The 21,070-nt window shown below is 38.9% G+C and overlaps 1 protein-coding gene across 1 annotated transcript in view; it reads right to left on the reverse strand.

The window, feature by feature from the left end:
• Positions 1-21,070, reverse strand: part of LOC310991581 (transmembrane protein 132C) — a gene marked incomplete at both ends in the record, with an annotated part of 146,563 nt that overhangs the window by 100,327 nt on the left and 25,166 nt on the right. The window contains one exon of the mRNA XM_083979338.1: positions 17,794-18,682. Within this exon, the coding sequence (XP_083835464.1) occupies positions 17,794-18,682 (889 nt within the window). The remainder of the gene's footprint in view (positions 1-17,793; positions 18,683-21,070) is intronic.

The raw sequence follows: 21,070 nt of genomic DNA on the forward strand, positions 1-21,070 counted from the left end.
AGTCACCTCTCTGAACTGATCCTCTCTGAACGTTGAACCGAACAAATATTCTATTCCAAATAATCATTAAAGTCGCTTATCCCTTTGCCCACTGATTGAGTCATTGGTACACATTCATGAATGCAGGTTGCATCGTTATTACTAACTGTGCATATGCAGCACATGACCTCAGAGATGTAGGCACGAAAACTCATCTTCTACACAAATTTGTACATGTTTCAATAACAAAATGCAAACATGCCCTTTAAAAGCTGCTGACACACTCAACCCAATGTACCTATACCACAAATAGACACAGAACTGCCTGTTCCAGGTCTCGAGCTATGTGTAATTATTACTGTTAATTAAATTCTGAAATGACTACCATGCCTCCCCCTGAGACCAAAGAGGAACTCTATCTAAGAAAAGCATATCCTCTGTGCCTATACTGTGATCTGTTAGTATTACGCTGAATGTCGGATTATCCTGTGCTGATCTGGGTTGGGGGTCAAGGAGCAGTTCTCATTTTCCGCACAGTTGTTGACATTGTCAGAGTGTCTACACAAGATCAGTGGTGGAGTCTTTCTTTTGCGATATAGCCAAATAATACATATACATATACATACACTATATCATATATTTCGCACCCCAGAACTGCTAATACTAATCGGAAAGAAAGTCGATACAGGTGTATTAAACCATTAAATGGACACTTGCCCTATTGCTTCTTTCAACTATAATCTGATTCGACTTTAAAGAGATCGAGGGCAAATGAGGATATAGTTTGGTTGAGCACATTGGTGAAGGAAGCAAATATTCTACTTTTTACTCCACTACATTTATCTGACATCTGTGTACATAAGTGTTATTTTGCAAAAAATACATAATTTCTATGATAATATAAATATATGAGGTTCAGTTACAGAATTAACTACCAAGCACTATGTGAAATTGTTAAAAAAAAAAAAAAAATTAGCTCCACCTCAAACAATTATAACAATTAAGTGCTTAATGTGCTGCTTACACATATGGTAATCATAATGATTACAAAACGAATGAGAGAGTGAATGGTTGTCTGTCTATATTAGTCCTGCAATAGACTGGAGACCTGCAGGGTCTGAGCTGAGATCCAGTTTACCCATGACCCTATAGTGCATTAGCGGTATAGAAAATGAATTAATTAATAAATCACAAAGAATTTTTTTTCTAATTTTCATACTTTGCTTTACTATAACATTTTTCAATGCAGGACTTTTGTCCTTAATAAAGTTTTTGGATCAGAGTGGTATTGCTACTTTTTCATAAGCAGAGGTTTTAAATATTCCTCCCCTGCTGCTGATTTTAGACAGTTTAATACTTCATAATAAGAGTTTCTTTTACTTCAGCATTTTCTGTTTGTAATCCAGTTTGTTTCTGTCATGGTTTCTGGAAATACTTATTCATTTATGCCATAAAGTTGTGAACTGGGGACTGTGGAGCTGGAACGTTGTGGTCTCTTGCCAAAGTTGTGACTGAGAACTAGTGCAAAATCAGAAGAATAAAACACTTGAAGGGTCATGACTGATGGTCACTTGCAAAGGAATAATAGAATAGCTGAATGACCCATTTCACCTGTGGCAGAGAAATTAGTTGGTAGCTATGGAAACATGAAAAACGTATTAAAAATATTTGGATTCACAAGTGTTTTAATTAAAAGATTTGAGCTGCATCTAAACACAAAGGGCTTCCTGTTAATTAACATATGAATGTGGGCACAGTGGTCCAGGGCTACCGTCTGATGTTGTAAAGAACATCTATACTATACTGTTGTTAGCTGTTTCTATGTCATGGGACATACATTCAAGGTATCCTTGTTACCACCACTGCAGAGGACAGGGAGAAAAAAAAGTCTGCCTATTGTATAGAGGTATAATGGCGCTCTGCCTGAAACTATTGATTTGATGCAGGTCTGGGGGGGTGGGGGCTCAGGGACTGTGATCACAGGGGGCTGTGTCTGTCTATGGAGTGCGGAGCTATAGCTACACATTTTACTGTCTTGATCTGTGGATTCAGTCAGCCACATATACACTAGTTGAAAAATAAAAATCATCCATTTTGAAGTGGTTTCCAACAGGGTTTGGCACAGAGGTCATCAGTATCAGGACAGAGATTACCTGCAAAATGTTGGATTGTGGAGGCAACTTGTCAGCAACTAACTCCAACCTGAGGAGAGGTTAAAGGAGGCACACACGATGCTGCTCCTGTCTGAGGGAGATAAAACTACAATATGCTGACTTCACTGTCATAAAAACAGAGTAATCAACACATCGAGGTTACATGGGGCAAAATAACTGTAATGTAATTTAGATGAATTTCCGGTTCTTAAAAAACAGTAGAGACAAAGAGCACATTTCGATTATGTAGAGCTTTATGTCCTTGGTCTTTTCACACATTTCACACCATTATGCCTGTTGAAAGGCCAAATCACTTATTGACAGGACAACTGTCGCAAGAAAATTAAAACCTGCAGTGAGAAACATTTCTCTTTTTAAGTTGACGACTGCTGAGCATGCAGCTATACCTGTGTGAGTGTTTGTACTGTATCACTTAACCGTTGGCTAACACTGGCACCTTTACATTTTATTATGTTCATTAATGTGCATTGTCCTCCTTAAATAAATAAATAAAATAAATAAATAAAACTTTTTGTCTTTGGATTGTTGGTAATAGCTTAAAGACTAAAGCATGAAAAAAATACTTAACTGTAACATAAGCAACATGTTTCCCCGGACAGGACTTTGGGGCAACACTGTGTAAAATGTAGTTCTTGATGAACAGATGGATAATAAACATGTAAGTTAAAAAAAAATCCTGTTTGGTAAAACTGCAACCAACACTGACACATTTACAAGCAGCTGCTCTTCTTCATCATCATCATTCAAAGCAAAAGCCTTCCATAAAAACCTAGTTCCACATATTGGAAAATATAATTTTATCTTTAATTTTCACTTTCTTGTGCATTGTTCATGAATAAAAAGGTCAACACCATTTTCATGTCTGTAAAGTAATTATGTAGATACACTGACAGCCTGTTAGTTTATCTAAGCACTGAGAACGTCTATTGGCACCTCTGAAGCTAATTTAACATGTTATATCATGTTCATATCATCCATACAAATCCTGTTAATTGCAGGAATATAGTCCAATATGTGAACACCCATGAAAATGGATTATTTGTTTTCTCAGTCGCAGAATCATGTTTCTGTGGTGATGGTCATTTACTGTAATAAGAGTTCCAGAAACAGTTGTACAGTGTACTGTAGGCCCAAATGACAAGTGACAAGTTTGTTATTGAGCTAAGCTAAGTGCTGGAGCTTATATTCATTCTAATCATGACAATTGTACTGATCTTATCATTTTATACTCATAAAAATTGAAAAAGTGTATTTCCCAAACTCCTCTTTTGAAGGGGAACTATCCAAGTCCGGTCGCTTTTCCGCTGTTTTTGCTAACCCTCCTCCTGGCCATGTGCATTTGTTTTCAACAAAGCTGACACAATAGTCCAGTAATTTTAGGCCAAAAAAGGGGTCAACGTTAAACAAATTGCAACAGAAGCAAACTCAACTGATTTTGTATCCTCAACATGTCCTGAGTGAGGGAAAAAAAGCCTCGAAGAATCCCATTAGGGGAAAGTTTTGAAAAACACCCAAACATATCCCATTTATACGCATATAAAAAAAATTTTTCACATGAATAGGGTAAAATTTTTAACCTTTAGATATCTCCATGAAAATGACTGAGTTGATTACTTACATTAAGACAAACAAAAAATGTATTACAAGTTTTTTGAAATTATTTGTTAACATGAGCAAATTTGCATAAATCTGCATAAATTTGCATAAATTGCACCGTTTTGACGGCACATGTATATATGAAGTTGCTGTGGTGGTACCGGCATGAAAATTGGAATGAGTTGACTCCATCGGTCAACCAACACGAAACCACTTTAAATTTCAAAATGACTGCAATTTTTCAAGACAGCCACATCCTTAGTAGAGCAGGTATGACATGCTCCGTCTCTATTAATGCTCATGGGCCTAAATTGGTTCCATTCCTTAAGTTTTTTAACTGTAATATTAACAAGATTGAACAAGACATTTTCACCTGCTCTACCCAATGTTTAGATCAGGTGCTGTATATGCAAATTAGCCATACGTAATTGGATTATGCACTGTTGGCTCATGTCATACCTGCTCTACTAAGGATGTGGCTGTCTTGAAAAATCTACCAAAACCCGGCCATAGCAGCGTATTTCAGTTTGTGCGAATCAGGGGATTTTACAGTCATCTTGAAATTTAAAGTGGTCAACTTGTCGGTTGACCGATGGAGTCAACTCACTCCAATTTCCATGCCGGTACCACCACAGCAACTTCATATATACATGTGCCGTTAAAACGGTGCGATTTATGCTAATTTATGCAGATGTATGCAAATTTGCTCATGTTAACAAAGAATTTCAAAAAACTTGTAATACATTTTTTTTTGTCTTAATGTAAGTAATCAACTCAGTAATTTTCATGGAGATATCTAAAGGTTAAAAATTTTACCCTACTCAAGTGAAAACAATTTTTTATATGCGTATAAATGGGATATGTTTGGGTGTTTTTCAAAACTTTCCCCTAATGGGATTCTTCGGGGCTTTTTTTCCCTCAATCAGGACATGTTGAGGATACAAAATCAGTTGAGTTTGCTTCTGTTGCAATTTGTTTAACCTTTTCTCTTAAAATGACTGGACTACAAAGGCAATCCATGGACTGGTGAATAATGTCATATACTGTACATTTTATAATGTGTACGGTAGTCTTATCAAACAAGAGATTACAGATTCGATGACGATGTTCGTGTTGTGGTGCCACCGATGTGAGACCTGGGTCGGAGGCACTGATTTTGCAAGGATGGTTTTCAGCCAAGAGATGCTAGTTGGAAGGCAGAGAGCCTCCATTCTCCCTGTAACAAGTCATTTAACCACCACAATAACCCCACAGCTGTTTAACTGTAAAAATCAATGTGTACTATTTCAGGTACAGGGCACCAAATTAGTGGAAGAAAAAAAAGAAAAACATTTAGTAGCAGTGTGTCTTCCACATTTTTATCTGCTACTATGATGAATGTAATCATGGAAGGATTGTCCTTCATTTTTGTTTTTTATTCTTATCTGAATGTCTAAATTGCTATGTTTCTGGCTGCTTCTTTTTATTTACGGTACATTGACAAAAAACCAAGACTGGAACGAGCTTATATAATGGGCCACTGTCAGTGAACAAGTGGTTAGTAGTAAGGGATGATATACTACATCGAGTTACAGTGCCAATTACAAAGTTTTAAGGGCACATTCAAGTTCATGAAAATGAATAAGAAAACCATTCAATTTAGTCTTTTGTGTTCCATCCAAGAAACAGCAATAAATCAGATCTCTGTACTTCCTGACTGTTAATAATCTGAGCATTATTCAAGGTCTAATGGATGATACAATCATACTGAGCCAAAGAGTCGAGGTTTAAGCGTAGTCTGTGTGACATACTTTATTTTTCAGGGCATCATGAGGATGATGGATGGATGGATGGTTCTTTAACAAAAAAAAATCTAATTAGCCTTTGTGCTCTTCATCTGCTTTGCTACATAATGTGTTATACATGCATTCAACTACATCAAAATCATAACATCTATTTGTTTAAGAAATGATCATTTATAAATAATGAATATCCATTTATTTGTTGCATATCAACAATTAAAACAGGACTTCGACTTGATGATTTAAATCATTTAAATCTGGGACTATTATCATAAGCCTTGAAGGATCTATTAAACACTGACCCTAAATTAAACATGAAACTACAAGCTAACAGGGCCTAGCTTAGAGACTGTAATTAATTATAAGAAAACTGCTTTGATCATGTTTATGCTTAGAAGGGAAAAAAAGTGTGAGGAGCAAAAGAAAATGTAAGTAAAAGACTGGGGATTGAATAAGCTGACCCATTAATTAGCGCTGAATAACAGATAGAATGAATTACTGTAATTTAATTCAGTCATTCTACAAAGAAATAATTACCGCTGCATGTATAATATAGTGAGCAGGAAACGTATTGTGATCTCCGAGTCTCTGTTCTTGTCAATATATTCATCAGTAGCGGGAGCGTGGCCTCTATTAGCCTTCCAGCAGGCTATTTGATTGTGAGGTTCAAATTTATTTGATATTCGTCAACTTTTAATTAGCATGCTAATCTTACCTGGGCCAGTACAGTACATCAGGGTGCAAATGTAATCGTTGGATCAATTGAAACATGAACTATCAGCAAATTCTGCATGGTTTGTGGTGAGGAATCGCTTTGACATCACTGATGAATAGCTTGAAACAAACTTTTTCACCTTCACTTTTCTATTTTTACTCAGTCACATTTGTGCCTTCAGTGTGAGCAGGCAACGGGATATAATTACTATGTTATTATTTTGCAGATGAATGTGCAAATGAATTTTTCGAGCTCTTACATAGCAGATGTGTCTTTGCTCAAATTAACTTTCTCACACTGACATTTATCCTCAGCTCACTCAGTAAAGACTAATTCATTTGTAATCAAAATAACATTCCTGGATATTTTTCAGTTAGTTTTTGGTGTTTATTAGATTAGTAGAATAGTTTCAGCCAGATTCTGATTGATTTTAAGGTGGCAAAGATATAGAAATATATATATTTTTTCCATTTTGTTTCTTTATTTCAAATTAATTTGATAATTTCACAGCGTCCAACAACTCTGACTGTACATGGTTGATGTGTCTTGCTGATGATTAGCGTGTTGTTCTTGTGGGAACTCTGATCCAATCACTTACTCATCAAACAAAACCAATGTACATAATGAACAGATTCATTTCTGCAGGCATGCCGGCACATACAGGAAACATGCTGAGAGCTATTTTCTAATGTCCCCTAAAAAATACATTGTCATGATTTGTTTCTTTCCTCCACATTTGTGTGTCTGTCTCACAGAACAACTTTTATTGTGCATAACGCTTTCACTGTTTTTGTGGTACAGAATTATCCCTCTGTGTATGTGCAGTCACACACAAATATAATTCCATTTACTGTGATTGTAGTTTCAGTCCCAAAGTAAAAACAATCTCAGAGAGAATACGCATCGCTGTCTAATTAAACATGAATGCTGTTCCTGGGTGTACAATACTATATTCACTAAGCGAGTGACTAGAGGGATCCGAGGCAGATGATAAGACCCCCCATAGAGCTGCGTGGGAGCGATGGGGGCTAGATGTGGGAGCTATGCAGCACTCCTGCTCTGCTATACTACAACACTGCCACCTCTCCGTGTTAAGCAGGTTTTGGCAGCAGTGTTTGTTAACAGGGCCTCAGTCAGCCACTGGCAAGGCCATACACTCCTCGACGAGCTAATAAAAATGTAACAAACATAATAGGACAAATTTAAATGAGCAAGCTCAGCATAGGACATGTTGCTGTTTGACACCCTGTAGCACCCGTCATGCTGCCTTAATGAAAACGTGAGGAGACTGTGTAGCACATAGAGACAAAATAGCTCTACAAGTGCTGTGCGTTTCTTCTTTTTCCAGGAAGGATTGCATCCAAGAGGGCTCCACACACACACTCTCTGCTGTTGACAGTATTCGCCACTTTAGCAGGAAAGAAGACAGTTTGTTTTGGAAAGGCACAAGCCATCTGCTGCAGGTTGCCAAATCACAATGAAACCACTCATAGACTAAATATAAAACTACAAAGAAATTATTCATAATGACTTGGAGACATCTGACAAGATTTATTTAATGTGTGTTCAAAGCCACTCTCTCTCAGATACATTTAGTCTTAATCATCTATATCTGGTCCCTGGAGTGCTTCTTCCACTTTCAAATGGAGAAGCTGTTTTAGGAAAATGGCTTATGGCTTCAATCCCTGCCAATAAATGACAAGGCATTTTCTTAGTCTTTCATCACATATTTTCCACTGCAGAATCACCCCGGTGGCTGCTGATTCAGAGTCTGTTTATAGCCAGCGATGATGCCTCTCAAATGAGATTGCACTATAATGATTAGATATGAATGTGACCAGTGAGTTGATCTGTGTGTTGTGGTCTTACGTGGAGAGAGGGGGTCTTGAACTTGGCTTGAGCCTCGGCCATTTCTCAACCCGAGCAGTTATTCATTTGTTTCTGTTAAGTATAACAACTTTCAGTGGAACATTTGTCTGGAGGCATTAGTGAGTGGTCAGCAGCAACGAGCCTGGAGCTGAAGCAACATGTTTACAGCTGACTTCACTTGCTATACCCCATCAGCAGACAGGGTTGGATGTGTGTGAAATGAGCACTGGAGTACTACAGTAATCAGATCAAACTAAAGCTTGGTGTTTGCAGCATTTTATTCATTGTTTTATTACCATGTGAGCTATTTGATAAGAGAAAGTAGACTGTGGAAAACTGATTAAGTCAATCAAAAGAACATTCATCACAAATTGCAGCTTTTCTGCTCTTTGAGCTGATTTTTTTTCTGTCATAGTGTATTGGTGATAACTTAATTATCAAATAATTAGTAATCAGCACAAATGTCCTAAAATCATTGGTTCCTGTCAATTTTACAAAAGTAAACTCGGAACATTTGGGTATTATATAATATATAATATATTATTTGGGGTCAGTTGTTGGACAGGTGCAAGTCCTGACGTGCGACGGTTCTTTTGCTGTGCCCTGAAAACAAAGCTACATTCAGCTATCACAGCCCTACTCTATGACTATTTTCTATGTACAAGAGGATATGATCCCCCCCCCCCAAAAAAAAAAAATAGACTGCCACTTAAAGCAGAAGTAAGCGATCCGGTCGTTTTGGCTAACTTCTTGTCAGCCGATGGAGTTAGCAGTCCCCGTCCTCGTCCCTACGTCACCACATTCACGCACATCCCTTGGCTGCACACACAGAGAGGACCGCCCCTTTATGCCGTTCTCTGTCCTCATTGGATAAAGGTTGTAGGATACAAGGAAAGTTTTCTCCTCGGCTTACAGCAGAGCAGAGTGACTGACAGACCCGTGTTTCAGACCAAACACTCTATGTAAGTGATTGCTGTCGGAAGATATAACTATTTAAGACTTATATTAACACAAACATTCCACTTACTTCTGCTTTAATTTGTCTGTTCAAGTCAGATGGACAGCTAGAGCTTCACATTAAATGGATATTCCGGTGTAAATTTAATCCATGGTCCAACGCACCGAGTTAGACCCCCCTCAAGAGATGAAGTCTGCTGACCACTAGCTTCTCTAGTTGTAGCAACTTTAGCAAGTCTATTTTCTCCACGCGCAAACCGCGATCAAAAAGCCACTCATAGCCACAAATACTGCTCAGAACAGCACCAAATGTCATCAACAGTACAAACAGGGTCCCAGCCCATAATACGAGGCATCAAACATCTGTTAACTTTCCCTGGTTTCTATTGAAAAGAGACAAAAAACAACTCACCCACTCTCCTCCAGTTATACGTTATGCAGCAACTTTCCGCGTCCAGCAGTGATGGAAAGCAGCATCAGCATCAGCTCCTGCCATGCCTTTCCTTCTATTAAAGTTAGCATGCTAACCAGCTAGCCCCAATCTGTGTTGTCAGCTCCCAATGGAGACTCACAGTCGCCTCCAATCTGTCCTGAAGACACATCGCTGCTCAGACAGCATATTGTAATCTCTTGTCTCAACAATGGTCATGCACCACCCACTACCAGCAGAGAAAACTCAAACATAGCCAGTTTATTGTACAAAATAATAGAGTAGTGTTCTCAAGAGGGTTGCATTATTGGGCAAAATACAAACAATCCTCCCAATAATCCACCAAATATTTGGTGATTAAACTTATTGAGCTACAGTATGCCTTCTGGAAAAATTTCTAAGATTCACAGGAAGTGGGAGTTTGAACACTTTCCCGGAGAATGACTCTAGTCTGGATCCACGTCCCTGCTCATATTTTAGGCCATTGCTTCTTGCATAGATTAGTCACTGTTGTCCATCAGCACACATAATGAAGCGTAATGGCAGATAATTTGTTCAGTGATGCACTGCCTTTTAAAGATGAGGCAAATTGATTCCACCATCACAGTTGCTCATACGGTACTTCTGGCATTCACAGTGTGAGCATAGTGCAGTGATCAGACATGTCAGCATACATGCTCAAACACTTCTACACACACACAAACACATGCACCAACACCTCTGTTTACACACAGACACACACACACTGCACACAATAGCCTGCTCCCCAACAAGACACACATGCATACACAATGTGATTGCAAAAGGCTGACACATTTATTGAAATCTGTTTGCAAACAAATGTTTGGTAGAATGTTCTCTATGGGAGGCAGACGATTAAACAAACTGCCTGCAGAAGACCAGCAGTGTGTTTATCTGCTTGGCACACTCACCAGCTGAAACTCGAAAAACTGTCAAGGAAGTGTACAAACAACACACCTGCATAAGCACGCACACACATACACACAGAGTACATACATCAGGCTGGTTTTCACCTCCTTTTTCCACACACAAACAACGCACATACAAAATGTAGATCAAAGTAAAACCAGAGGAAGAACTGTTATTATCTCAGCACTGATGACAACACAGAATTTTGTGTCATTGCAACCGATTTTATTCCAATCTTTGCCATTTCAAGGCCCATTGGAGGCAAAAACAGCCATGGGTATGAGATCAAACAAGTCATTTTAGTAGAGTAGAGTGAGATCTAAAATGTGAAGTCACTTCCAAGTCAAAGAATTTTATATCAGTTTAACCAAAATGAAATTCCTGATCATCTAAAAAATTAACTCTAATGGTAAATTTGATGTTTCTTTATAAAACTACATGTGCTTCAAAGGTTTTCAAGGTTTTTTAGGGGCTGTACAGAAGTTATTGGAGGGGAGGAGAGCTCAGAGAAAGGTCAGGATGCTCTCATTTTTCTCCTGGTTGGAGGGTGGACACTGACTTTTTCAGGCAAACAGGAGAAGGTATTTTATCTTCTTCACATCAGTGATTTAGGTTTATTTTGCCTCCCTTGTAAGATTCATATGAGTTTTGAAAAATGCAGTATGGATCTTTACAATATTTAGTTTCCCTAACCAATGCAAATTCATCTCTTTAACTTTATTCTGCATCATAACAGAAAGCAGAATTAATTTATTTGGTACAGTAGTAGTTATTTTTTCAAAGTGGCTGGTGACATTTTGCAGTGTTTGCTGCTACAAAAGCTGTAGCAATTTATTGCACATATTTATTTATGTATTCATTTTCATATTTAATTTTATTCAGTTTTAATTTATTTTACCTTTGGTTTCAGTCCAGAGCTTTTTATTTATTTATTTTATATTACATTTTACAAGAGTCATTCTTTTTATGTCCTGACTGGTGGAACCTGAGCACTTCTACACTTTTATCATGCGTTGGTTTTGTGTTAAATAACATTTTGTGTGTTGTTATATGTTCCAAAAGGATCTGACTGCAAAACAAATCTACCTACGGGTACAATAAAGTACCTGAACCTGAACCTACTATAAAGTTGTTCATTTTATTTCTGATAAGTGGTGGCAACATTAAAAAATATATTTTAACTATAAAGGTTAAAGGTGGGACACAATGTCTTTAATCCTAATACTAGATAGATAGATATTAATGGAACAGGGGTTACAGTCTCACCTCATCACCTGATTTCACCTACATGGACGCCACCTGTCAGGGTTTTATTTTTGTGATAGTCAGCTGAGCTCAACATTTACTTTGTGTGAAATAAGCAGATGTGATTCCTCCATGTTAATGAGAATTCCCATTGTTTTCAAGACTGTACATTCTCACAGCACATCTAACTGCTTGTCTTCAGGCACACCAAACACTGACTCAAGTGACATCAGATTTCACACAGCTCCCTCAGGAGCCACAAAAGGCTTTCTACAAATATGAAATAGTGCTCCCTAAGACCGGAAAACAGACTTTGTTTTGTTATATCAGTGGAGTTGCCCTTTAATATAATTCCCTCCATTGACTAAAAGAAAAACGGTGTTGCCCACACTTTCCTTCAGGCCTGAGGCTCAAAGCTACATTAGTCATCACTAACAAAACACATCCATGCCTCGGCCTCAAGTCTTAGTGGAGCATTTGCAGTGTGGGTAATGTAGGCGTAAGATTTTGATGAGGGGGGAAGAAAATTGACCTTGATCCTTTTTTTCTTGTCCATTGATCATACTGTCGATGAAAGATTAAATCATTTGAGTGTTCTTTGACACTGGAGGGCCCTGCTCTCAAACAAAACATACTCAGTACCTGCAGGCTGGTGTGTGTTTGTTCATTTGTTGTTTTGTGGCAATAGGAGGTGATTTGACATTTTCACATGTACATAATGCGAGGAACATGCAAATGTAAAGGAGGATGTCTGCTCTTACAACAAATGTTTCGTCTTCCCACTAATCTATTGTTGAAATAATGGCTGCGTACAGCCGGGGAGGACAAAGCTCATGTAATGACCCTCACTGTACAGTGACTCATGCTGGATGGCAGCACTGTACCAGGACAGAAAATAGAGCCATTTCCTTTTGTGCTCTGGGTTTTTTTTTAGGCCACTAGAGACTGCAGGAGGAAAATATGCCTTAAAATCATTTCCTTCATTGCATTTGATTTGCATATGAACCGACTTATACTGAGGAATAATAATGAATTATCAATGACATATAACAATCTAAATTGCTCGCACAGTGATACCAGAAAACATATTATGATAATGACTTCAGCTTATACATTACTTGCATATTAAACTTAATGGCCTTAAAGTCCTAAGTGCCTTCTCAGTGTCTCTTCCTTCATTCGACTCCCCTGCAGAATCTGCTGGTGTGCAGAAATGTCCTCATTCTTTGACGACATTACGAGGAGTAACAGCTCGACAGCAGGCTGTGATGTGATACTGTTTCTCAGCCAGCGCTACAAAGTCAGGGAGTATCAAAGTCGACACACAGAAAAGGAGTGCACTGCAGTCAAAAAGTTAATCTTGACTCGTCCAGCTTCAGTCACTTAATCTACACTTTGATAATGACCTTTGAAATCCATAAGACGACTTAAACCATAGTAGTTTGTCATATATACAGTAATAACCAGAAAATGTGTTAGACATGTCATGAAATATCTAGGCATAGCAATATTGCATTTACAAGCCTTTCTTACTTCATTAGAGATTTAATGGATTGTGGTTGTGTCTTAAAACATGTGTTTATTTACTGTTGTCCACTCTCTATCAAACTATTATTCAGTGTAGAGGACGATGCAGGAGTTCATCTGCAAATTGAAAAACACTTTTGGACACTGCAGTAATCGTCTCTGCACCATTGTTCTTTCTTTCAGCACAAGCACAGTGCATAATGATATATTGGTTAGTGGCCATCAGCTCCACACTACTTTATTTGGGATATACTTTATGAGTCCACTATAATTGAACAATTTGTTTTCCTAATACGAATTTCAACTCCTAGTTTCTTTTGCCAAATAACATTTTGGTGGAAATGTAATTGTTTCCCATCACGTTGAATGGGAATGTTTACTGCCAATTGTGTTTCAGTTTATGTAAAAAAACAAACAAACAAAAAAACACTTTAGTTATGGTGAATGAAAGACTCTGGTTTCATTTAGTTGTCACTGTTGACTTATTTGGTTTTAATCAAAACCTCTTTGAGCTTGGTAGAAGCTGAGGTTTGAGGTTTTTAGTTAGAATTTTGGTCTCTTCTTTGTTTTTCACACAAAACAAACTTGTAGATCAGAAATAGATTGTTTGTATACCCAAGAAACCTATATATATTTTGAATATGGACACACACACAAATGAACAATTAAACTTACTAACTTAAAGGGAATTTAAACCACATTCAAAAGTTTTCTAAATAAAATGTTCCAGAACTCAGTGATGGGTAAATTTCGCAATTTGGTATCTCATAAGGTTCAGATTATAAATGTTATTAATGCGGTGGAGTTTGGAGACTACCATTTGCATCCATGCCCTGCAGTATTTGTCAGTATCATTAGAATATTATCCCTTAAAGTCACAGGTTATTAAGCCCATTTATTTTGTTTTTATCAAACCATTACTACATTATCAGTTGTTACACACTTGCACTCTAATGAAAACAGGTGTTAGTGATTTCTAGTCTTTATAGATATGGTGTGTCGTATGCAAATGAAGCAGTATCTTACTGCAGGGAGCTGCAGAGAACAAAACACAGGAGAATGCAATTAAACAGGTTAAAAATATATCACTGTTTTATATTCTGAGTAATCCCTTCCCTCTCATGGAGAAACATAAGTCTATGTTTTGAAAGGCAGGCTCATATGCTCATTTGGCTGCACAGCTTTCACAAACATGGTAACAATCATTGATTAGACTGTCCACGGGCACAGGGCTTCCTCCAATGGTTTTCCTTCCAGCTGTAAATCATAACCGGACAATGTACTATCAGAGGGAGTAGAACAAGATCCTTATGAGCATTTGGTAAGCACTGTTATAGTACAAATTCACACTAGTGGGGCAGAGTGTATATTAAACCTAGGTGCCCTCTAAACTGGATCTCTCCACCTCCCCATTATATTAGTGCCAATAACAGATAACGATAACAGTGATGATGCATTTAAAAATGTTTCTCTTCTCTCCCTATCCAAGTCTTTTCTCTCCAGTGGATGATGGCTTATCAAAGACAGACGTGACAGGTAATAGAAATGGACCTGTATGTCAGGGTGACCCATGACAGCAACTAAAAGCAAGCAACTATTTAACAGTCCACAACAAAATCCTTTGAAATATGAGGAAAAGTAAACTACAGTCAAATAAGTAAAACTTTTCCATTTCTGAGTGACACAGTCTATTAACACAGAGGAGGTCAAATCAAATCGGAGCCGATCAAATTAAAAGTAGCATGTCAAGACAGAAATACCATGCTGGGCCTCCACAAAGCAATAAATTGGCTGGATGATTGGCTATTAAAAAGTATGCGAAATTAGCTTTCATTGCATAACATCTATCCCAGCATGAACCTTTCAGCATAATGGATGAGGCGAAGGTGAAAACTGAAGGAGAGAGGAAGAACGATTTACTGAGAGCTTCGGTGGCCATTTTAGTCTTTCTTTAAATGTTTATCCTTTTTTGTTCATTTGTAGGGAGCAATTGAGAATTTTAATACAGGTGTTTGTGTTTACTCATGGTCAGACTGAATAAGATATAAAACTGTGCGATGTAATATGAAGGTCTTTGCCTTGGATTTTTGTATTATTAAATGTACCAAACTCCGGATCTAATAAGCACTTAAAACTGCAGTATCAGAAGGTCTGCTTGACAGATTTCACAGGATCATAAGCTCACCCTGCACTCGGGCTCCACAGCTAACAATGGCTGACACAGGAGTGTGTAGTACACAGATGATAATGATGTTGTGAATATAGAGATCAAAGTCTTCTCGCTCTGGTGATTAAGCGTCCTAACAAATGCATGTATGAGGACAGCCTTATCACCTAGGACCACACAGAGGCCTTTTCCATATCTGTGGCTCTCAGATGGCCAACCTGCGCCTGCCATGCGCCGCGCTGCCAAATAAAAACACCACAGGCATCGCCGCTGTGGCCAGCCTGGCCTGTTCATTTGACTGATGAAAGAAATCATTCAGAGTCTCTCAATTTAGCAAAAAGAAAAAAACATTTCCAATGTGTTATCACTTCGGGACAACTAGGCAGTAATTAAATGTAGCACAGGAAGGACATAAGTCTGGAGAATTTGTTTGGCTTGTTAAAACTTCACAGCTATTGTGAACTTGTTTACCTTGGCTCTAACGTTGAACCCTGAAGCACACGCTGTGCATCTTTTTTTTGGTAGCTGCATGGGAGAATCCTCTTCATTAGTAAACAAGTGGAAAGAGAAAATTGAAGTGGGATGACTTTATATAAGCATTAACGGGTTTCATTTGAAAATAGCCTCTGTACTTTTTACCCCGTCTCTCAGAAAACCCTTCTGTTCGCCGTGCCGCTTGATTTGCTTTTCACACAGGTTGACAAATTGGCTCGACCCCTTGTTACAGCATATCCAAAGGTTTCTAAATGTTCCAAACCAGTGTGATTAAGATCATCTTCAGTCATTACCCTAATGGATATGCATTTTAATTAATGACATCCTCATTTGCATTGCATGTAAATTATCGCAAATCATTTTGTCTGGTCTGCTCGCTGTAATTAGTACCTATCAGCAGCTTCACTGAGTCACACTATATCCCAGAGATAACCCTGCTCCTTTTAGATTTGACTGCAGAGGAAACGCTTGGTTACCTGATTGAAGTTATGGCTTGAGAGTTAAGGTGGCAACATAAAAACAACAACACAACTTTATAATGAATTAACTGAAGTTAACTTAAACACACCATACTCCTATCAAAATTGAACTACCTTGTGTATTAGCTCGATGGAATTCATTATGACTGTACATTTTCAATAGTTTCTTCATATATCAAACAAAAGACAGGTTGTTCTTTTTGTACCTTTACATCTTTCGACTAATTCTTCTGTCTTCTTCAGAAGCATCACTAGGTGTTGGTAACATCAGCTGATAAGACACGTTACACCGAGACGGAAGAATCTATCGAAACATGTAAAGGTACGAAATCAACAGCCTCTTTCTCTCTCTCTGTCTTGTCTGATATGAAGAAACCTAGCTACCTGCTGTATTGTGTATCACACATCAAGCCAAGTAATGTGTCACACAGTTTAATAACTGTCATGGCGAAACATTGTGATAACAACTCATCATTTCTGGTAAACAGACATGTTTGCCAGTTAGCTTGGCTTGGCACAGACAGTGGAAACAGGTAGAGAGTGAGACAGACTGTCTCTGTCCTATTGTAACAAAATGAACCTGCCAGCTTCTCTAAAGTTCACAAATTGAATTAATATCTTGTTTGTTTAATCTTTCTTTGTGAGTGTGGTCATGTGCAGGCCTTTTGTCATTTCTTATGTGAAATTCATGTGACAATGGTCACTTGACAGAAAAGCAGTCATTCAATTAATTATGTGTTGACAGTGCAGGAGCTGATTGTTCTATGTGACTCATCTTATTCTTTTATTCCCCTTGTCAGTATATGGGTGATAATGATAATAATCATGTGTCCAATATGTAAAAACACAGGCTGTCACAGCGTTGGTTGAGGCTGTGTGTGTGTGTGTGTGTGTGTGTGTGTGTGTGTGTGTGTGTGTGTGTGTGTGTGTGTGTGTGTGTGTGTCCCCTCCTAACTCTCTCTCTCTGATCACTCATTTTGAATTCCAGTGCTGCCAATCACAGTGAAGCTGTTGTCATTAGTCTGCCTTTATATTAACATCAGACAACACTGATTTAATTAATGGTGTCAGTACTACTCATCTAGTTAACAGGAATGTTTATGAGCAAATATTAAATTATTATTGTTATTATTATATATTGTCATCTATAATAACTGAATGCTATTGATATGTTCTGTTATAATGAAACAATGTGAGTGACCATGGAGGACAGGAAAGGACAGGGTAGAGGTTTAACCTGCTGAAGTCTGTGTTTGTGTTTGCTAATAGAGAAATGAAGAAGAGCAAGAGGTTTGACCACTTTCCATTTGTTTTAGAGTCTCCATTTTTTAAAACTTCAGTGTGAATATTGCCTTAGGAAAGAATAAAATGACAAAATAACATTCAAGAGTCAACAGACAGTCTGCAGCCAGACACTTCATGGAAGAACAAAAAAGAAAACACTCTTACCTGAGAGTAAACATCGCCACGGGAGAGTAGGCCGACACCGTGATAAAAGCAGAGACGGTTTCCCTCTGTCGCATGGGTGCAGCTGGAACCATGACCATAAAGTTATTATCCAGCCTGTGTTCAGCCAGAGGAGGGGGGGTGGGGCTCTGGTAGAGCCTCACGCCACCGATCCTCCTGAGCGGTGTGGAGGTGAAGGAACCAAACAGCCCCTCCTGGCTGGAGCGGATGAAGCTGTCCTTCCTGGCCTCCTCCGAGTGGCACTCTCCTCCGTCTGTGGACTGCAGCATGTAGTAGAGCTCCACGGGGGTTCCCTCAGACACCTCCAGGCTCCTCTGGCGGCCCGGCACCACGCTGGGCGGGCTGAACCAGCCTGCCAGCGGCTCCAGCTCAGCCACACAAAGCCCCAGCTCCCCTTTCAGCTGGCAAGTGCCACGTACCTCCTGTGTCTCGTGGAAAGCAAACATGTGCACGCAGGGCAGCTTGTTGATGGTGCTGTAGTCGTCCCAATCCCGGCCCGCGATGTAGAACAGAACCTGGACTCTGGGCTTGGCCAGGTGGATCCTAGTGTTCATGATGAAAGTCTGCACCTTCCAGTTGAAGGTAAAAACAGAAGAGGCGGGGAAAGTCCCTGGGCTCTGGAGGAGCTCTAAGGGGACGGGCTGCTCCACGGAGACGGGGCCGTAGCTGGCGTTCACTGTGGGTAAACTTCTGGCCTGGTAGATGAAGAAGGGCTCAGTCCGCGACATCAGGCTAGAGTTCCTCATGAAATCCTGATTGGCTTCCTTCAGGAAGAACGCCAAGTCAGCATTGAGCAGCTGGTAGTTGACAGGCAGGTATGTGGGGATGGAGGAATATCTCGGCAATCCCTCTAAGACTCGACAGTCGGCGACTGCAAGACAGAGAGTAACAGATCAGTCAGTCCTTGAGGAAGAAGTAAAAACTAGTGTGTTCACACAATTACTCTGCTGTCTCTGCTGTCTTTGACAGTAGACACTATTGTATGACAATTGTAAATGAAAATGCCAATATGTACACGTCGCTAACAACCACACATAGATTTAAATGAATAATCAATAAAAAGAAAGAGTTGAAAGATCATAACCAAGACTTACAGCGAGTTTTGAGGCTGCAATATTAAATAATAAAGAAAAGAATCCATAAATCCAAAGAGCTATAGGTTTTATCAGCTGGGCCCCATTCATCAGGAACATAATCCTCAAATTGATCGACAATGTCTGTGGTACCTTATTGAGCTTTGTTTGAGAGAATGCACCATGTGTGCAAGATGGAAACTTAGAAAATAAAAGTCTTAGAACTAGATTTTGATACGCATCGTCTCTCTGAGAGACACAGTCATAAGATCATAAGAGTACTGTAATAAAAGTTGGAATTGAATGACTGATTATATTTATAATGTTGTTTACTCATTCTCTGAACAAGTCGCTCCTGATAGAACTTTGCCGTTTTTATTTCATTTAGGCAATTGCTTGTTTGCTTTGTGTTTATGCAACATTTAATAATTGAGAACATTTGTTTCTCTTGGTGGATTAAACAAATTTTAGGAGAAAAAAAAAAAACATTTCTATCAGTTCATGAGGTTAGAAAATAAGTGTTGTTTTTCAGTCAAATACCCATTTGGTTTCTCTACAAACAGTCAGATCAGTCTTAACCATGCCCAGCCTGCAGCTCTGGCTAATGTATTCCTCTGACTCCTAACTATTAGGAAACTCTGAAAATATGTGTAAATGCTCCAACTAAAGGAGGAGATGTTATCAATCAGGTTCAGACATCCAGACAGCAGGTATGGCTGATTTTCAAAACATAATTAAGCCCTCAATGAGCTCCCTCCTATGTAAAAAAAAAATATATAATAATAATAAAACATATTCACAGCACACACTCCTTTTTTTATCACTGGTTAAACAGCACATAAAAACCCTTTAATCACAGTAAGTGTGAGTGAGCTGTAACCTTCTGCAGATCAACCTGCAGTGTGACTACCCGCCATCAGCAGACTCCTGTCCTGCTGCCAGAGGATTCTCCCCCCTATGTATCATCACCTATGTGAATCAACACCCCGACAGTTTACAAATCAGTCTTGATTTCCTGATTCATGATGCTGCTCTTGACCTCGGTGCCGCTGCCCCACTGAGGGACGCCGGGGCGCAGGCCGTCTCCAACTGTCAGCCCAGGTGCAGCACCAGCCCCACTTTACAGCATCAGTTAGCTGGCACTGAGTAAACACCTGGGTACAGACTTTCTCCTTCTGAGCAGCAGAGCGCCGCAGAGCAATTTGTATTTTCCCTGAACAAGCAGGAGCTTTGTGTTATTTGTTGGCAAGAGAGGCATTGTTATATACTACGTGGCTGCTCCAAAACCAAAAGCTTGATAGTCCAGCGAGGTAGAGCAGTCAGGAACAAAGTCATCCTCTGGCCCCCGTGTAGTAATGTTACTCTGACTCTCTCATGCCTCAGATAAAGTGAAGGCAGAGAGAACCTCTCCAGAGGACTGGCCACTACCTCACGCTGTGTGCTGAAATGTGATTTATTGTCTTCACAGCTAGAAAACATAAGATTACATACAGAGGTGTCCAAAAGTTGTTTTTCACTGGGAATGTGGTCACTGCTCACTGCTCATCAATAAACCATGAAAAAAAGCATATTAAATGACTGATTGTCAACTGGATGCACCACTGATATATCTAACTTACTTTATATGTTGCTGCAACAAGATGCTATTGGCTATTGATTTTTTTCTTTCTTTTTTGGGGGGGAAAACAATTAAATTTTAGACCAAAATACATATTTAATCCTAAGAGATGAAAAGATCCACTGTTGGGCAAATGACTGTTCAATCTCTGAAAGGCTGCTCTTTTCCTATTTGATACCAGCAAAGTAGAAAAAGCACAAGAAGCTGACAAAATGAAAGAATCCCTTACAAGTGCAACACAAGAACGAGAAGAGCCTCTGAATAAAAACATGTGGAGAACGACCTTGTTAAGAAGACAGACTGGTATGTATCAAAGGAGTTACTTGAATTCTATTTAATACAAAGCAATGAGCCACATCTTGTGTACAAACAAAATCTAAAAGTGCAGTCATCTCTTAATAAATGAGAAGCCAGTGTTGTGGAAAAGAGGAAATGGAACAGAAAATGGAAAATCCAATACAAATTAGGGTCTCTGTGTGTCTGCACTGTGTCAAATCGTAAAACATAAAGTACATATAATAATTACAGACATTTAGATTCGGAGATGGACATTGATTTTGCTCAACTA

This window comes from Trachurus trachurus (genome assembly GCF_905171665.1).
Source record: "Trachurus trachurus genome assembly, chromosome: 9".
NCBI lineage: Eukaryota > Metazoa > Chordata > Actinopteri > Carangiformes > Carangidae > Trachurus > Trachurus trachurus.